At 41.8% G+C, this 19,706-nt stretch overlaps 1 protein-coding gene across 1 annotated transcript; it reads left to right on the top strand.

Moving 5' to 3' along the window:
- Positions 363-19,483, top strand: GINM1 (glycoprotein integral membrane 1). Its single transcript, XM_021086898.1, has 8 exons — positions 363-562; positions 7,846-7,905; positions 8,075-8,171; positions 11,184-11,335; positions 12,455-12,611; positions 13,628-13,761; positions 16,022-16,185; positions 19,102-19,483. The coding sequence occupies exons 1-8, from the start codon at positions 443-445 to the stop codon at positions 19,211-19,213; spliced, it is 996 nt and encodes a 331-aa protein (XP_020942557.1). The 5' UTR covers positions 363-442; the 3' UTR covers positions 19,214-19,483.

The following is a 19,706-nucleotide window of genomic DNA, read 5'->3' as shown; positions in this document are numbered from 1 at the left end:
GTACCTATTTAATAAAATTTCTCCTCAAACGTGATATACCTTTATTAATATGTTTACAGCAGTGTTCTCATATATTACCATATTTTCACTTTATAGATATGGATAAATACACACAGACATAGCTATATCCATATACAGTATACATTAATTCAAAAATAATGGCAACGAAAATGTTTACACTCAGTTAAGGAAATTCTCTCCAAATCAGAGGGCTGGTTTAAGGGCAAAAACAGACTTTCTGAGACTTGACCCCGCCCCTAACGTTGCATCGTGGTCCTGCAGCCCCGGACCTCTGAGGCTCTCGGAGTCTTCCGGTCCCGCCTGGCTCTCGCCCCACCCCCTCCAAGCCCCGCCCCCAGGAGAGGCTCCGCCCCTCGGGCCAGCTCTGCCCTCGGCTCCTTGTTGCCCGCTGACCCCGCCGCCCCCCACCGGCCGGTCCAAGATGGAGGGCGCTTCGCGGGCGCCGCTGGCCCTCCAGCTGCTCCTCCTCGCGGCCCTGCCGGCCGCTTGCTGGTTAACCAGGGGGACCCTTGAGCCGCCGCTGCCTCCCGGAGCCCTAAAGGTAGGGCCAGGCGAACACGGCTCGGCCGTACCTCCCCCGGGATCCTGGGAGGAATCCCGGGCCGGGTATGTGGGACTGCGGCGTCCCCATGGACACCCTGCACCTCTGGCGGGCGGGCCTGGCCTCGGGGACCGGCCTCCAAAGAGGGAGCGGGGAAAGGCGCCCCAGGAGATGGGGACGGCGGGGGAGAGGCGACGCGAGAGAGCCAAGGGGGCTCTTTAATGTGTGGTTAAGTCCGGCGCAGCCGCACTGGTTGTTACTGCAGTCCAAGTTGTCGCCATCCGGAAGGGGTTTTTCTGTCCAAAGTAGCCGATCAGAAGTGATCTCGACCTTTTGTAATGGCGCCTTCTTGGGGTAGAGCCAGGCTCTGGGGCAAGGCAGTGTTTATGTGCCGAGGAAATGTGGAAGTTGCTCAATGAGAGGGCGTGAGAGCATTTCCAGGCCACCTGTCTGCTCCCACGGGTGGCGGGAAGGGATGCTTTCCCCCGGCGCGCCGGGCTCCGGGGTGCAAGCAAGCCGGGTCGCCCGGGCGGGAGAGGGGCAGAGGTTGAAGACGCCAAACTGACCCCGACGCCGTCCCTTTGGCGGGTGGTGTTAGAGGCATGCCTTGGGAACCTGGTAGAAACGGACTCATCCGAGCGCTGGGTGGGGACCCAGCCATCTGTTTCAGCAAGGTCTCCAGGTGATTCCGAAGCCGGCTAAAGTCTGAGAACCACTTCGTGCTTGTACTGAAGGGTGGCTGGTTCTCACTGCTTTCTCCATGCTTTCTTACTGCTTTTTCTCACTGCTTTCTCATTGCTCTCGCCATGTGGAATCCGGCTGTTCTTAACCAATATTTGCCTTTTCATCAGTTGAATGTGTGGTAAGGAAAAGTCTGGACTTTAAAATTCGATTTTCCCAGAGAAAAGATACGACATTGGTGCACCTTTTCTTACTCATCAAGACTTGAATACTCAAAACTCAGGAGTGGCGGACACCATAAATACCACCTTTTTTACTTTCAGTGTATTAGAGTTTCGTCAGCCTCTTGGGTATAATAATAGTATATCTGGGTTTCAGTTCTATTGGGACATTCCAAGAAGCCACACCATCCTAAGCTCGAAGAACCACTTGTATCTGAGATATGTCACTGCTGTTGCAGCTGTTCAGAAATATGAATGTGAGACCAAATAAAAGTGAAGTAATTTCCTAAAGTTCTGGAAATAGAGACATAGTTTTCCCCTTTAACAGATTTTAAACATTCATCACAGTGAAAGACAAATGTCCCTAGAATCTGAATGGAAAAAAAATGCATTTTGACTGCAAGCTGAAAATACACTACATTGTGGGTTCTTAGCGAGTTTCATTTCAGTTCTCCTAGTGACTTTATTGCACTTTTGGAAAGTCCAGACTTACACTCAGAATTTCATAGATTAAATGAATGTTCTGCAGCTAGAAGGAGAATCTCATTCCTTGGGAATGTGTATATGGGAGGCTGAGACCTCTTGATCTAGACATTTGTTAGTGTTTGTGAAAATTTTCAAAGGTGCAGAACATTGAAAAGAATTTCACAGGAGTTCCCATCGTGGCACAGCAGAAACAAATCCTACTAGTATCCATAAAGATGCGGGTTCGATCCCTGGCCTTGCTCAGCGATCTGTACTTGCTGTGAGATGTGGTGTAGGTCACAGAGGAGGCTCATATCCCTGTGGCTGTGGCTGTGGTGTAGGCTGGCAGCTGTAGCTCTGATTCAACCCCTAGCCTGGGAACTTCCATATGCTGAGAGTTTGGCCCTAAAAGGCAAAAAAAAAAAAAAAAAAAAAAATTACAGTGGTCACCCATATTAGATTATAGCTGTCCAAAAAATGGAAAAAAAATTTTTAAGTAGATAAGAGCTGTCCAGTTGACCTTGGTACAGTGATGATATGTGTCTGCTCTTTCCATTTGCAGTAGCCTCTAGACTGTTGTGGTTTTTGAATGTTTGAAAAGTGGCCAGTGCAATGGAGGAGCTGAGTTTTTCGAACGTTATGTAGTTTTCATTAACTTAAATGTAAATAGCCACATGTTGTTAGTGGGTACCATGTTGAATAATCAAAAACTTAGACTCCATTTATATCACTATACTTTATTACACATCTGTTCACTTGTTCATCTCTGTATCCAGCCTGATCTAAGTGTGTAAAAAACTGGTTGAAGTGAGGAAAATATTCCCTGTATCTTTTCAGTGACACAGATTTACTGAATTATAAGCACTTTTCTGTTTTGTTTACATGTGTAGTCAAGTCAGAAGTTTAGTTTACACACATTGTGAAATCATACAAGTTTTTTAGTACATTCTTCTAATGTTAAAATTACTCGATGGAATTCCCCTTGTGGCACAGCAGAAATGTATCCACGAGGACATGGGTTTGATCCCTGCCTTGCTTAGTGGATCAAGGATCTGGTGTTGCCATGTCCCAGACGCAGCTCAGATCCTGAGTTGCTGTGGCTGTGGCCTAGGCTGGTGGCTGCAGCTCCAATTTGACCCCTAGCCTGGGAACTTCCATATGCCACAGGTGCAGCCCTTAAAAAAGCAAACAAACAAAAACCCACAAAAAACTTGATCACCAAAGAGATATCCAGAGAACACTTATTTTCTTGTACGTGTAAATCTTTATTTCCTATATTTCCCTTAGACTTAACTTATTTTAAACCGGGTATCTATTACCTTTGTCCTTAGAAAGCCATTTTGTCCCAGATGGGCATCCTGGGAATGAAGGAATTAGGGAATTGAAAATGAGCAGGGATGGGAGTTCCTGATGTGGCACAGTGGTTAACGAACCCGACTAGGAACCATGAGGTTGTGGGTTTGATCCCTGGCCTCGATCAGTGGGTTAAGGATCCGGCATTGCTGTGAGCTGTGGTGTAGGTCGCAGATGTGGCTCAGATCCCGCGTTGCTGTGGCTGTGTTATAGGCCAGCAGCTATAGCTCCGATTCGACCCCTAGCCTGGGAACCTCCATATTGCCATGGGAGTGGCCCTATAAAAAGGGGAAAAAAAAAAAAAGAGCAGAGAGAAACTTCCGTTCTGCCACTCACTTGTTAAGTATACACTGCCCTGGCCCACAAGCCTGAACTTCCAGTTCAGTCAGAGGCTCTTAAGAACAAAAATTATGACCTGGCTCTGAACTTTGCGTCAGGAGGCAGTAAGGGATAAGAGTTTCTCCTGATATGAAATCATTCAGCAGGACCAAACGAATTTAATTGAACTTGGTTCTCTGGAAAATATAGTGTACCAGTGTCTGAATTGTCTGTCACAGATTCCATATTCTCCTGGGCAGGTGATCCATGTAAGTAATCAATTGCTAACAATATAGTGTGTGTTCTCTACTGAAAGGCAGAAGCTGTAAAAAGGTTTCTTAGAGCATATCATTTGAGAGTTAATCTGTGGGCTGTTAAAAGAACGACAGTCCAGGAGTTCCCATCGTGGCGCAGTGGTTAACGAATCCGACTAGGAACCATGAGGTTGCGGGTTCGGTCCCTGCCCTTGCTCAGTGGGTTAATGATCCGGCGTTGCCGTGAGCTGTGGTGTAGGTTGCAGACGCGGCTCGTATCCCGCGTTGCTGTGGCCCTGACGTAGGCCGGTGGCTACAGCTCCGATTCAACCCCTAGCTTGGGAACCTCCATATGCCGAGGGAGCGGCCCAAGAAATAGCAACAACAACAAAAAGACAAAAGACAAAAAAAAAAAAAAAAAAAAAAAAAAAAAAACGACAGTCCATAGTTAACAGATCCTTTAGCTTGAAAAGAGGAATGAATTCTTGGCTGGACTTTGGGCATAAAATGATACAACCACCAACTTGGTGGTATATTGAATGTTGGTTTGTTCTAGCCCACACTTCATTCTAGGTGAGGGTGGGCCAGGCGAAGGCCAGGCTGGGATCTGCAGACTCACTAGTCTTTATGCTTCCTGGGCTCCTGTGGGAATTGAAAAGTATTCCAAGTCATCTAAATGAATGGTCTGGGCTTCCATGTTAGAATCCTCGACCTCAGGTTGTCCCAGAAATCAGTCGACCTCATAAAATTGCTTCAGTCTTAGCCTCTCATTTGTTAGAAATATAGAAGGCATTAGGGTTGCTCACCATGCCAAGAAACACACCTGTATATTAGTTTGATGTTTATGAATGATTTTTCTCTTTTTGAAATTAAGAATGTCCACTGAAAAATTATTTAAGAGGAGTCTTGTTTTTATTCTAGGATAATGTCTGTCTGTGAATAAACTCAGGAAAGAATTTGACTTACAAATGACAAATTATAGTTCCTGTGATCCTGAATACTTAAAATAGTACTTTCTTCTCTGTAGGAAGTGTATCATGAATAAACTTAAATATTTGACTGGACTTTTGAGTATACCAATGAGAGGCACTAAAACTGATTGTTTAGGTCCTTGTCCATGGGCGGGAGGGGACACAATTAAGAAGAGTTGGAGCACCTTTGTGTATGAAAACAATAAAGTTGGAAACATTTTGAATGTTTCAAATGATAGTGGAACAAATGAGTAAATTGATGGTATATTACATCAATATAATATGCATCACACAATTGATACGTTACACACACTGTAAATAAATGTCTATAGCTGCAGGCATTAACTTTTATTCTATTATAGTTGATTTGCAATGTTGTGCTAACTTATGCTGTATAGCGGAGTGACTCGGTCATACATATATACATTCTTTTAAAAAAATGCATATATAATTTTCTATCATGGTCTCTTCCAGGAGATCGGCTATAGCTCCCTGTGCTATATAGTAGGACCTTGTTGTCTATCCATTCTAAATGTAATAGTTTGCATCTACTTATCTCAAACTCCCAGTCCATCGCACTCTCTCCCCCCTTCCCCTTGGCAACCACAAGTCTGTTTTCCATGTCTGTGAATCTGTTTCTACTTTGTAGATGGGCTCATTTGTACCATATTTTATTTTTTTATGAAAAAATTTTAAATTATAGTTGATTTACAGTTTTGTGTCTGTTTCTGTTGTACAGCAAAGTGACCCAGTCATACATATATGTACATTCTTTTTCCCATATTACCTTCCATCATGTTCTGTCACAAGAGACTGGCTATAGTTCCCTGTGGTGTGAAGTAGGATCTCATTGCTTATCCATTCTAAATGTAATAGTTTGCATCTATTAACCCCATACTCCCCATCCATCCTACTCCTCTGCCCCTCCCCCTTAGCAACCGCAAGTCTGTTCTCTATGTCTGTAAGTCTGTTTCTATTCTGTAAATAGGTTCATTTGTGCCATATTTTAGATTCCACATATAAGTGATATTATATGATACTTGTCTTTCTCTCTGTGATTTGACTTCGCTTAATATGACAATCTCTGGTTGTATCCATGTTGCTGCAAATGGCATTATTCCATTCTTTTTATGGTTGAGTAGTATTCCATTGTATATAGGTACCACATCTTCTTAATCCATTCGTCTGTCAGTGAATATTTAGGTTGCTTTCATGTCTTACCTATTGTGAATAGTGCTGTAGTGAACATAGGGGTGCATGTATCTTTTTGAATTCTGGTTTTGTCTGGATATATGTCCCGGAGTGAGATTGCTGGGTCATATGGTAGTTCTATATTTAGTTTTCTGAGGACTCTCCTACCGTTTTTCATTGGTGGTTGCACCAGTGTGCATTCCCACCAGCATTGTAGGAGGGTTCATTTTTCTCCATACCCTTTCCAGCATTTGTTACTTGTAGTCTTATTAACAATGGACATTCTGACCAGTGTGAAGTGGTACCTCATTGTAGTAGATTTGCATTTCTCTAATAATTAGTGATGCCAAGCATATTTTCATGTGCCTACTGGCCATCTGTATGTCTTCAAAGAAATGTCTATTTAGGTCTTCTGCCCAGTTTTTGATTGGGTTGTTTGGTTTTTTTGTTGTTGAGTTGTAGGAGTTTGTATATTTTGGAGATGAATCTCTTGTTGGTTACATTTTTGTAACTGTTTTTTCCCATTCTGTAGGTTGTCTTTTAGTTTCTCTCTCTCTCTCTTTTTTTTTTTAATGGGTTCCTTTGCTGTGCAAAAGCTTGTAAGTTTGATTAGGTCTCATTTTATTTTTGTGTTTATTTCTATTGCTTTGGGAGATGGCATTAACAATTTTAAATAAAAGAAGTTCCAGAAGAATACATACTGTATTATTCCACTTACATAAAGTTCAGGAACAGATAAAACTAAACAATATGTTGTTTAGAGACAGGTACACAGGTGAAGTATTAAAAAAGCAAGAAATGTTAACAAAGAAGATGATATAGGGATTCCTTCTGAGGCGCAGGAGGGAAATGTGGCAGAAAAGCTTATGCAGGAGTTCCTGTCATGGCTCAGCGGTAACGAACCCGACTAGTATGCATGAGGACGTGGGTTCGATCCCTAGCTTTGCTCAGAGGGTTAAGGATCCAGCGTTGCCATGAGCTGTGGTGTAGGTCGCAGATGCAGCTCGGATCCTGAGTTGCTATGGCTGTGGTGTAGGCTGGCAGCTGCAGCTCCGATTGGACCCTTAGCCTGGGTTCTTCCATATGCCTTGGATGTGGCCTTAAAAAGACAAAGGAAAGGAAGGAAGAGTAAAGGGTCATGCAGGGAACATGTAGAGTGTGGATGATATTCTAGGCTTGAACTTAAGTGGTAGATGTGTGAATGTGAATCTTTTTTGTTTTTTAATTATAGTTGATTCATAATGTTGTGTCAATGAATCTTTCCTCGTAAACTGTATTTGCATATTATATGCTCAGGTGTGTGATATATTTCATAATTAAATGGAAAAGTATATAGATTATGGGAGTTCCCGTCGTAGCACAGTGGTTAACGAATCCAACTAGGAACCATGAGGTTGTGGGTTCAATCCCTGGCCTTGCTCAGTGGGTTAAGGATCCGGTGTTGCCGTGAGCTGTGGTGTAGGTTGCAGATGTGGCTCGGATCCCGCGTTGCTGTGGCTCTGGCGTAGGCTGGCGGCTACAGCTCCGATTCGACCCTTATCCTGGGAACCTCCATGTGCTGCGGGAAGTGGCCCTAGAAATGGCAAAAAGACAAAAAAAAAAAAAAGCATATCTTTAGAAAAAAAAGTATATAGATTATGAAAAACTGGAATTGTGAATAAAGGCATTTAAAAGACTGCAAAAATGGAATTGATGAGTTTTTAAAAGTGTTCTGTTAATGTTGCTGTAAGTGATCTACAGTAAGTGTAACTGAGGGAGAAGAAAAAGACTGAATTATTCTCAGTTTGGGAAATACATATCTATCCAGTTGTGTGATGCTTGTTTTGCAGGACAGCATCAGGATTAACGTAACGACCCTGAGAGACGATGGGACGGAATCCAAAGAACAGGTCTGTCTCCTTTGGTCGTGTTTTTATTCTTTAGCTAGGTACTATGCAGCCTCTTTTCTTTTTTTTTAATCTGCATATCTAATTTAGTTAGATGTTGTGTTTTTGACATGAAGAGTTTGTCATCATTTGTAAACCACTGGAATTAATGAATATGCTGCTTTATTTTAAGGTTGTTCTTAACATAACCTATGAGAGTGGACAGGTATATGTAAATGACTTCCCTGTAAATAGAGGTGTAACCCGAATAAGCTGTCAGACTTTGATAGGTAAGTACTATTACTGAATTACTTCCATAATTGTTTTGTTTTTAGTAACACTAAATTAGTGAAGCACAATTTTTTGATGTTACATATTCCCACTTTAAATTAATAATATACACTGGGAGTTTCCGTTGTGGCTCAGTGGTTAACAAACCCTAGTAGGAACCATGAGGATGCAGGTTCAATCCCTGGCCTCGCTCAGTGGGTTAAGGATCTGGCGTTGCTGTGAGCTGTAGTATAGGTTGCAGACGCGGCTCGGATCCTGTGTTGCTGTGGCTGTGGTGTAGGCTGGCAGCTGTAGCTCCAGTTCAACCCCTAGCCTGGGAACTTCCACATGCCACAGGGGCAGCCATAAAAAGACAAGATAATAATAATAATAATAATAATAATATACATAATTACTAGAGTATATAGTAACACTAATGTGTTTAAAACTTTTCCCTTTTACATTGGTTATTTCTGGCGTATTCGCATTTTCTCTGTCATAAGATAGGTATTGCTTGGAACTGCGTGTCTGGGAGGTTGATAACAATGTGAGATGTGCCTATAGGTAGTAAATGGAGCTTTACAAGCAGGAGGCAAAACCTCTGGAAGTATGCTTATTACAGCTGTAAAAGATAAAGAGAAAAGTGTACCGTCTTTCTGATTCTCTAGTTTTCAATTCCTTCTACCTTTATGTCCATATGTCCATATATAACATTTTCTTTTTTAACTTTTTAAAATCTTGAATTGTTTAAAGACAAACAAACAGGTTACATTGGGATGTACTATTATTTGAATGAGATAAAGAATATGAGAATTTTGTATAGTATTCTTTTTTTTTTTTTTTGGTCTCTTTCAGGCCACAGCCGTGACTATGGAGGTTCCCAGGCTATGAGTCAAATTGGAGCTGTAGCTGCCGGCCTATACCACAACCACAGCAACGTGAGATCTGAGCCGGGTCTGTGACCTACACCACAGCTCATGGCAACGCCAGATCCTTAACCCACTGAGCGAGGCCAGGGATTGAACCTGTGTCCTCATGGATACTAGTCAGATTCATTGCTGCTGAGCCAGAATGGAAACTCCTTGTATGCTATTCTTATTATCTGTTTTGATATACACATTTAAGGTGGTAAATGTTTCTCTGAGCACTTGTATCCTATACTTGATTCATTATATATCTTTATTATCATTCCATTTATGGTGCTTTCTAAGTATTTGTGATATTTCTGGAAGTATATTGTTTAATTTTCAAACAGTTGGGGACTTTTTTTTTTAAACTGATTCTACCTCTATCATCAGAGATATATTCTGTATAATTTTAAACCTTTGAAGAGACTTAATATATGGTTAGTTTTAGTAAATACTGCTTTCCATGTATACTTGCTTAAAAAAAAGAAAGAGGCATGAACTCAGAATTCCTGCTAGGCGTTGTTGGTTAAGGATCCAGCATTGTCTCTGCAGTGGCTCAGTTTGCTATTGTGGTGTAGTTCAGTCCCTATCCTGACACAGTGGGTTAAGGATCCAGCATTGCTTGGATTGGATTCTTGGCTGGGAACTTCCACATTCCATGAATGTGCCCCTCCCCCCAAAAAAGGCAGGAACTCAGCATTGTAGGGCCATGGTATCTAGAACTTCCTAAATAGGAGTTTTTAAAAAAATCTTTGGGGAGTTCCTGTTGTGGTGCAGTGGTTAATGAATCCATCTAGGAACCATGAAGTTGCAGGTTCGATCCCTGGCCTTGCTCAGTGGCTTAAGGATCCGGTGTTTCAGTGAGCTGTGGTGTGTAGGTCGCAGATGCAGCTCAGATCCTGAGTTGCTGTGGCTGTGGTGTAGGCTGGCAGCTGCAGCTCTGATTAGACCCCTAGCCTGGGAACCTCCATATGCCGCAGGAACGGCCCAAGAAATGGCAAAAAGACCAAAAAAAAAAAAAAAAAAAAAATCTTTAGGAAGAGGAGTTCCCTGGTGGCTTACTTGGTTAAGGATCTGGCATTGTTGTGGTTTAGGTCACTGTTGTGATGCAAGCTCAATCCCCACAGGTACTGGCCCCCCCAAAAAGCAAATAAAATGTATGGGAGGAGCAGTTTAGATCAAGGGAATAGCTCTATAAAGGCACAGAATCAGTTTAAACAGCTGAATTTCCCAGCACAGCGTCCATCTGGGCTCCTTTTTGGCAAATAATCCTCAGATGACAACATTTGAGGGACAGAAATAAAATACTTCTTTTGCAAAGCAGTTTCATTGGTTTATATTGCTTTATCATTTTCTATAGCACTTCCAGCTTTTTTTTTTTTTTTTTTTTTGATAGAAGTTCCTAGGCCAGGAATTGAACCTAAGCCTCTGCAGAGACCTGAGGCACTGCAGTTATATTCTTAACCCACTGTGCCACAGCAGGAATTCCTGTTTTCATAGAGTAGCCATTGGCTTTGCAGACCAGCTGCAGCTGCTACCACCCATTGTCACTGGGGCGAGGGTGGGAGTTTTCAGCAAGAGAACATGGCCAGTAGCTAACCCTACCCCCTCGTCCATTCGTGAAGAGTAGTTACAGGGCTTTCCCACCCACTTCCCCATGCTGCCCTGTTGACAGTGATGAGTACTGCCTGGGCCCTTCTACCACTGGCTTTTGGGGATGAATGGATGGGTGGATGGATGGAGGTCCTCACTTTGCTAAAACATGGGATTCTGTCTTCTGGCCTGCTTTTTTTTTGGTAAATAGTTAAGCCTTGTAGGTTCATTGACAGCCTGTTTAAGAGAGTGGGAAAGATGTTGCCAGGGTGGCGTTCTTTACAAGATCTACAAACCATCCAACATTTTTCCCTTTTCAGATGAGTATAGGCATTGTAAGGCTTTGTCAGGTTGTCTTTGTTTTCATAAATCTGAAACATCAGTGAGGTCCGAGAGGAAGAAGGCAAAGATACTGATGTGCAGCTGTCTTGTTCCACGTAAACATCATCAAAATAATCAAATTCAGTAACTGATTTGGTGGCGTTTTTTACTCAAAGCTGTCACTCCTTTTTGTTTTTTTTTTTTTTATAGTGAAGAATGAAAATCTGGAAAATTTGGAGGAAAAAGAATATTTTGGAATTGTCAGTGTAAGGATTTTAGTCCATGAGTGGCCTATGACATCTGGTTCCAGTTTGCAACTCATTGTCATTCAAGAAGAGGTAGTAGAGATGGATGGAAAACAAGTAAGATGGTATATTCTTATTAATTGGGAATTAAATTATAAAGATTTGTGTTCAGTGTCAGGCATGTGTTCAGTTATTTTGTTATTTATTTCTGACTTGATAAGGAAAAACGTCCACTAATGTCATCTGTATCCAATCATTTAGAACTTTTTACTTGTTTTAAAATGGCATTTACTTGTTTATCATTAAAGTCCTAATTTTTATTTATTTATTTATTTTTAGGGCCACACCCCTGGCAAATGGAAGTTCCCAGGCTAGAGGTTGAATCAGAGCTGTAGCTGCCAGCCTACAGCACAGCCACAGCAACGCCAGATCCGAGCCACGTCTGCGACCTACACCACAGCTCATGGCAACGCCAGTCGAGGTCATGGATCGAACCTGCTTCCTCTTGGATACTAGTCAAGTTCCTTACACTGAGCCACAACAGGAACTCTAAGTCTTGATTTTTTTTTTTTTTTTTGTCTTTTGTCTTTTTGTCTGTTGTTGTTGTTGTTGCTGTTGTTGCTATTTCTTGGGCCGCTCCCTCGGCATATGGAGGTTCCCAGGCTAGGGGTTGAATCGGAGCTGTAGCCACCGGCCTACGCCAGAGCCACAGCAACTCGGGATCCGAGCCGCGTCTGCAACCTACACCACAGCTCACGGCAACGCCAGATCGTTAACCCACTGAGCAAGGGCAGGGACCGAACCCGCAACCTCATGGTTCCTAGTCGGATTCGTTAACCACTGCGCCACGAAGGGAACTCCTAAGTCTTGATTTTTTAAAAGGTCATATTTATACATGTTTTAAAATATTGCGAACACCATTAACCAGAGCAAGTAAGTGAAGAGGCTGAATTTGGTTGGTAGCTCTGCTACCATTTCCTCTGGCTGAGTCTCTCTAAGTCAATGAAATGGAACTGAGAGCAAGCTTACATAGTGAGAACCAGAGCACACAGGCATATGATTCAAGTTGCAAATTAAATGCCTTAAATGCAGTGGAGGGTGATAAAGAGGAATTGTGTGAATAGGACAAGTTTTTCAGTTTCAAAAATCAGGGAGGAAAGTTCAGTTTTTTTAGATTCTTACCAGATTGTGCCATTATTTAAAATAAACTGTTAATTGCCTATCCTTTTTTCATAGGCTCAACAAAGAGACGTTACCGAAATTGATATTTTAGTCAAGAATCAGGGAGTACTCAGACATTCGAACTACACCCTGCCCCTGGAAGAAAGCATGCTACACTCGATTTCCCGCGACAGTGATATTTTATTTACCCTTCCCAGCCTCTCTAAAAAAGGTACTTTAAAAGACTGTTATTTAAAGTATTAAGGAAATTATTGCTTTAGTTGCTAAGTTTTTAATCCTAGTGAATATGTTTGGAAGTAAGCTTCTTTTAGAAATGCTTTAGGGAGGGGGAGGGCGTGGGATGGTCCAGGAGTCTGGGGTTAGTAGATGCAAAGTATTGCATGTGGAGTGGATAAGCAGTGAGAGCCTGCTCTGTAGCACAGGGAACTATAGTCACTTATGATGGAGCATGATGGAGGATAGTGTGAGAAAAAGAATGTATATATGTGTGTGACTGGGTCACTTTGCTGTATAGTAGAAAAATGACAGAACACTGTAAACCAACTGTAATAGGAAAAAACTCATTTTAAAAAAACAAAATGCTTTATTATAACATGTATCGCTTTACAAATCCATCTGAGGCCCTCATAGATTGTGATCAATGCTGATTACATAGCGACATTTTGCTGTAATCATCTGTCTACTCTTACTTGGTAATGATCACAAAATACATGGTAAGAATATTGCTCATTTAGAGGTGGAAGTATCCATTTTTTTCCATTGAAAAACAGAACTTTAAAAAATTTGACTTTCTATGTGACAGAATTGTGGCTGCTGTAGCTCCCTAATAACTGTCTTAATTTGGAATTCCTTTGGGGCATTTAAATACAGACCATCAAATGTTTGTTTTTCTCCAATGGAAAAAAGTATGTTCTTGCTATACAGTAAATGCCATTGGGGAGTTCCTGTTGTGGCTCAGCGGTCAATGAATCCGACTAGCATCCATGAGGATGCAGGTCCAATCCCTGGCCTTGCTCTGTGGGTTAAGGATCCTGCGTTGCTGTGGCTGTAGTGTAGGCCGGCAGCTGTAGCTCCAATTAGACCCCTAGACTGGGAACCTGCATATGCCATGGGTGTGGCCCTAAAAAGCAAAAAAAAAGAAAGGTCATTGGCATAGTGACCTTGGGACTAGTGGGAGAGATTCCAGCACGTGCCTAGCGTTTTGATAACTCGGCTCTTCCTCCTCAGGAGAAAGTGTTAGTTCTTTGCAAACCACCAGCCAGTATCTCATCAGGAATGTGGAAACCACTGTAGATGAAGACGCTTTACCTGGCAAATTACCTGAAACTCCTCTTAGAGCAGAGCCTCCGTCTTCGTATAAGGTAAATCAGGTATTTGGGATTATCTCTATCTGCATTACAAGCATTTACGGTTATAGTAAAGAACATTTTTTTTTTGTCTTTTTGCCATTTCTTGCGCCGCTCCCGTGGCATATGGAGATTCCCAGGCTAGGGGTCGAATCGGAGCTGTAGCTGCCAGCCTATGCTAGAGCCACAGCAACTCGGGATCCGAGCCACATCTGCGACCTACACCACAGCTCTCTGCAGTGCCAGATCCTTAACCCACTGCGCGAGGCCAGGGATGGAACCTGCATCCTCATGGTTCCCAGTCAGGTTCGTTTCCACTGTGCCACAACGGGAACTCCGAAAATAAATATTAGCATTTAAAATGAGGTGGAAAGTATGAGGATTGGATCCAGAGGATATCGCTAATAGTGAACTCATCAGTGTTTTAATGTGATGCTTTTAGGTATTCCTGTTTTGAAGTTTCACTTCAAAATGATATAGTCAGATAATGATTATCAAGGCAATGGATTTCATTTTGTTTGGGGTTTCAAAGTCTTTCTCATATCCCCATTTGTCTGTTTATTCTGTAACTTCAAACACACACACACACACACACACGCACACGTGGTCCATTCAGCATCTTTTGCAGTGACTAAGCAATTCTTGGGCTAGCAATGTGGGGTCCAAGCTGTGTCTGCGACCTACACCACAGCTCATGGCAACACCAGATCCTTAACCCACTGAGCAAGGCCAGGGATTGAACCCGAAACTTCATGGTTCCTAGTCGGATTCATTAACCGCTGAACTCCCCCCTAGCCTTATTCTAACTGCAGTTCCTTACCATACGATGGGACCCACACTCAAGTGAGCAGGATCTGTGGTTGGTCTCAAAGGATTCCAGAGCTGGTTCTTTGAAGAGGTTCTCACTGAGGGTTAGGATTACTTACTGGGGCTGCTGGAGAAACCTGAGTCACTTTTTGCACCAGAAGGATAGTGCCCTCTTTGTCCCCATTTCCCTCAGAGCAAAGCAGCCCAAGAACAGATTCTTCAAAGCCCATGCCAGCTGCAGCTCCACTTCGACCCCTAGCCTGGGAACCTCCGTATGCCACGGGTGTGGCCCTAAAAAGCAAAAACAAACAAAGGCAGCAAAAACAAAGCCCATGCCATCACTGCATGCCTGAGCTTCCTCTGTCACTCTTTAAGTATAGAAATACGTTTGGCGCACAGTGAAATCTCCATCTGTTCCAAAAGCTACTAGTTTCTTTGTGTTTCTCACCTTCTCTTGCACTCTGACTATTGGAAACACATAGCTGATGGGTCCGTTTTGTGTAAGTGGCCACCCTTCTTGTGAGTTAGCGATTATTTTCTCCGGGTTTATAGTTAGACCACAGTGTAAATAATTGTAAAGGATAGTAACATTTCTGTGCCTGTCTTGTTACACATAATTTTAAAAATTGTAAATAGCTTTGAGGTACATTTGAAAATAAAATGTACCCATTTAAATGGTAGGGTTACCTTAAAAATAAAATGTAGCCATTTAAATGGTAGGGTTAGATGAAGTGGCGCAGTGGAAATGAATCCGACTAGGAACCATGAGGTTGTGGGTTCGATCCCTGGCCTCACTCAGTGAGTTAAGGATCTGATGTTGCCGTGAGCTGTGGTGTAGCTCAAAGACTCGGCTTGGGCGGCTTGCATCCAGCGTTGCTGTGGCTGTGGTGTAGGCTGGCGGCTGTAGCTCTGATTAGACCCCTAGCCTGGGAACCTCCATATGCTGCAGGTGCGGCCCTAAAATGACAAAAGACAAAAAAATAAAAAAGAAAGGTAGGGTTAGATAAGTTTTGTCAAGTGTAGACATCCAGGTCACCGCCAGGATAGTCAAGATATGTGATATTGGAGTTCCTGTCGTGGCTCAGTGGTTAACAAATCCAACTAGCATCTATGAGGACTCGGGTTCGATCCCTGGCCTCGCTCAGTGGTTTAAGGATATGGAGTTGCTGTGAGCTGTGGTGAAGGTAGAAGACGTGGCTCTGATCCCACGTGACTGTGGCCGTGGTGTAGGCCGGTGGCTACAGCTCCGATTCAACCCCTAGCCTGAGAACTTCCATATGCTGAGGGTGCGGCCCTAAAAAGACAGACAGACAGATACACACACACACACACACACACACACACACACACACAAAAGATATGTGATGTTATCATCACCCCAAACAAGAAAATAATTTTTAAAATTTCTTAGAGCTGAAATGAAACTTGCATATCTAATCAAAACTCTTTTTTTTTTTTTTTCTTGTAGGTGATGTGTCAGTGGATGGAAAAGTTCAGAAAAGATCTCTGCAGGTTCTGGAGCAGTGTTTTCCCAGTATTTTTTATGTTTTTGAATGTCATGGTGGTTGGAATTATCGGAGCAGTTGTAGTAATAACTATCTTAAAAGTGCTTTTCCCAGTTTGTGAATACAAGTAAGTATTTCTTATTTTTGAACTACATTAGTATTTTTAAAGATTAAAAAGTAATTATCTTTACTATATTTTAGAGTAGAAAATACAAAAACTAGGAGTAAGACAAGTGGAAGGGAAAATAATCATCTTTTTTTTTCTGGCCCATCTTTCAACTTGAGCAAAATTAAAAGACATTTATTAGATACCTATTATGGTCAAGACACCTGTCTTGGGAATTCAAATATGGGTGGGCAAACTCTACTCTGTAAGAACCTAGTTTATTAGAGAAAAAGGAAACCAACGTCTTTAATGGAAAACACAGTGTGTCTAATAAGGAAGAAATGAAATAAGAAGGTTCCCTCTGTATTTTCAACCTCAAAGTGTCAATTTAAAATGATATAAATTTTTGGAGAGTAGCAGGATATTCACTGCAGCACTGCTTGTAACAGAAAACAAAAGCAGAAGAGGAAACTCTGAACTATGTATCAATGAGGGCTGACAACTAATGGTTCACAAATAATATGCAGTGGGGATTTCGTGCAGCTTGTAGGAGAAAGAAGTCCAAGATGTATTAATTAGATGGGAAGAATTCTGTAACTTGGGAGTTCCCATTGTGACGCAGTGGAAACAAATCTGACTAGGAACCATGAGGTTGTAGGTTTGACCATTGAGCCACGACGGGCACTCCTAAAGTCTTAAAAAGTTTATCTTCTCTGTGGTGCCCCTGGGAGCCATCCCAGGGGTCTCAGTGCAGTCTGGGAACTGTGGCTTAAGATCTTTTCCTTTCAGAACATCTGTGGGCTTATTCATTCTCTTTATGGCTGCGTAGTGTTTCACAGTATGGCTGTGCCATAAACCATTCCTCTACTAGACATTTGGGTCATGTCCAATGTCATTTAACTTCTACAAATGCTCTAATGCATATTCTTAATGTACATATATCTCTGCACAGGTACATTAATGTAGAATAGAGTCCTAAAAAGTGAAAGTACTGGATCAAAAAGTATATGTATTTAACATCTTCTCAACACCTGATAGCAGTCTTTTTTGCTTTTGTAACTGTGGGGAAAAAAAAAATCTCATTTTAATTTCCATTTTCTGGAGCTCCTGCTGTGGTGCAGTGGATTAAGCATCTGCAGTAGCTCAGGTTGCTACAGAGGCACGGATTCAGCCCTTGGCCTGGTGCAGTGGGTTAAAGGATTTAGCATTGCCACAGCTGCGGCATAGGTCACAGCTGTGGCTTGGATTCAGTTCCTGGCCTGGAAACTTCCATATGCTATGGATGTGGCCATTGAAAAATAATAATAATAAATAATTTCCATTTTTTTCTTAATGGCATCTTTCCCTATCTAGGTCTAGCCAAGTCTGTCATCTTTGTAATAGTTGGCTGTGTGGATTTCTCCTGTGACATGCCTATTGATATATACCTTTGCCCATTTTTCAGTTGTATTGCCTTTTGTAATTATCACTATGTAGGAGCTCCTTTGTCTATTCTACATACATAATATATATTGCAGATATACGTATATTTTTAAATCCCAGATTATGATTTGCCTTTTGCTTTTATATATGGTATTCTATATTACACAGAAGTTTTTCATTTGGAGAAAAAGCAATTCATGTTGTTCCTTTATGGCTTTTAGGGTTTTAATTTTTTTTTTAATAGGCCTTTCCCATTTTAAAATTACATTGTTTTCTTAAAACTTTTTACCATCACTTTTGTGTACAGTTTGAGCTAGAGTTGATTTTCTGAGGCCATTATTCTGTTAGTAATTTGCCTGTTGACTTGGAATTTACTGTCACCTACATTCCTATGTGTTAGTTTTGTTTCTGTGCTTTCTTCTTCCACTGATCTACTTGTCTGTTCCTGTGCCAGTACCATGGTTTTAATTACTATCATGCTTTAACAAAACCTCTGATAGCTGCTTAGGTCTGCTGTCTTTTCACTGCCTTTTTCTTTTTTTAAAAAATGTTATGGGAGTTCCCCTCGTGGCGCAGTGGTTAACGAATCCGACTAGGAACCATGAGGTCGCGGGTTCGGTCCCTGCCCTTGCTCAGTGGGTTAACGATCCGGCGTTGCCGTGAGCTGTGGTGTAGGTTGCAGACGCGGCTCGGATCCTGCATTGCTGTGGCTCTGGCGTAGGCCGGTGGCTACAGCTCCGATTCAACCCCTAGCCTGGGAACCTCCATATGCTGCGGAAGCGGCCCAAGAGATAGCAACAACAACAACAACAACAACAAAAAGACAAAAGACAAAAAAAATGTTATGGCTATTGCACAGTTTTTTCTTTGTGAAATTTAGAAATCAGCTTGTTTGGTTCTATAAACAGGTAACTTCTGTTGATGTTTTTGTTTTGACGGCACCCATGGCACATGGACATTCCCCAGCCAGGGATCGAACCCACCCATAGCGGCAACCCAAGCCGCTGCAGTAACAATGCCAGATGCTTAACCTGCTGTACCACAAGGGAACTCCTATTGATGTTTCGATGAGGGTAATATTGAACTTGCAATACAAGATTTTGGATCCAATCCAGAGGTCTCCCTGATCAGGTACTTCAGCAGCAGAAGGAAAAATGCTGTCTAAAGATCTGCGTAAAGGCTGCATTCCAGAGGAGTGGTGCTTAGAAAGCTGCTGGGGCTTCGCCTTTTTTGCCCAGCTTGTGCAAAACAAGGTCTTTGTTTGCCTTGGGGATCTTTACCTCCCCTGTCCTCTTGTCCTCTTGTAAGGAGCTCCCTCTTTTTCCTTTCTGTTCTCTCAGTTAGTTTGGTTAAAGTGAACTTTGGACCTAAGAGTTTATACAGCCATCATAAACGAAACCAAAAGAAGCAAACGCACCTACCCCCAGGTATAAACTTAATTATAACCTCAATGTAGCCCTGTTTTACTGCCAAACTAGACAGAAGAAACATTTAATTTTCCTTTTTGTATTTCAGAGGAATTCTTCAGTTGGATAAAGTGAATGTTATACCTGTGACAGCTCTCAACTTATATTCAGATGGTCCAGAGAAAACAGCAGAAAAACCTGGAGATAAAACATGTATTTAAGACACCACCTCGAATCATGGACTCTGCATTAGACTGTTGGTTCAGATTTGCCACTCGAATATAATTTTCTTTAAATCATTAAGAATCAGTTTGTATACTAGAAAAATCCCTAAACTCCTAAAACTGCCAAAAACTTGACCTTTAAAGTCACAAAGCTCATCTTATTCTATAATAGGGCTGGCTGTTCAGATGATGAATTATTAAGGGAAATTAAAATGAAATGGAAGACATGAAGAAACTCGAAACAACCAAAAAAAAAAAAAAAAAAGGCAAGACAAATGCCATGTGCCAATACTTTTCAAGGTGCCTTTTGTTAGGGAAATTATATCCACTTAATTACTATAATATATGACTTTATGAAAAGCACTTTATGAAATTCTAATTTAAAAGCTCAAGAACTTAACACTTATTTTTTTATTCAGTAAAATGTGCCTTTATATTAAGTATGTGACTCAGTATAAAAGCATTGAAGCGTATCATGATTTGATTGTAT

Source organism: Sus scrofa, chromosome 1 (assembly GCF_000003025.6).
Source record: "Sus scrofa isolate TJ Tabasco breed Duroc chromosome 1, Sscrofa11.1, whole genome shotgun sequence".
NCBI lineage: Eukaryota > Metazoa > Chordata > Mammalia > Artiodactyla > Suidae > Sus > Sus scrofa.
This window is presented reverse-complemented; position numbering and strand designations above follow the sequence as displayed.

Bases quoted from the DNA above. Each gene is read 5' to 3' on its own strand.
- GINM1 (XM_021086898.1), top strand. From the start codon at position 443: ATGGAGGGCGCTTCGCGGGCGCCGCTGGCCCTCCAGCTGCTCCTCCTC. The intron at 11,336-12,454 runs GTAAGATGGTAT...CTTTTTTCATAG, and splicing joins TAGAGATGGATGGAAAACAA to GCTCAACAAAGAGACGTTAC. The intron at 12,612-13,627 runs GTACTTTAAAAG...CTTCCTCCTCAG, and splicing joins TCCCAGCCTCTCTAAAAAAG to GAGAAAGTGTTAGTTCTTTG.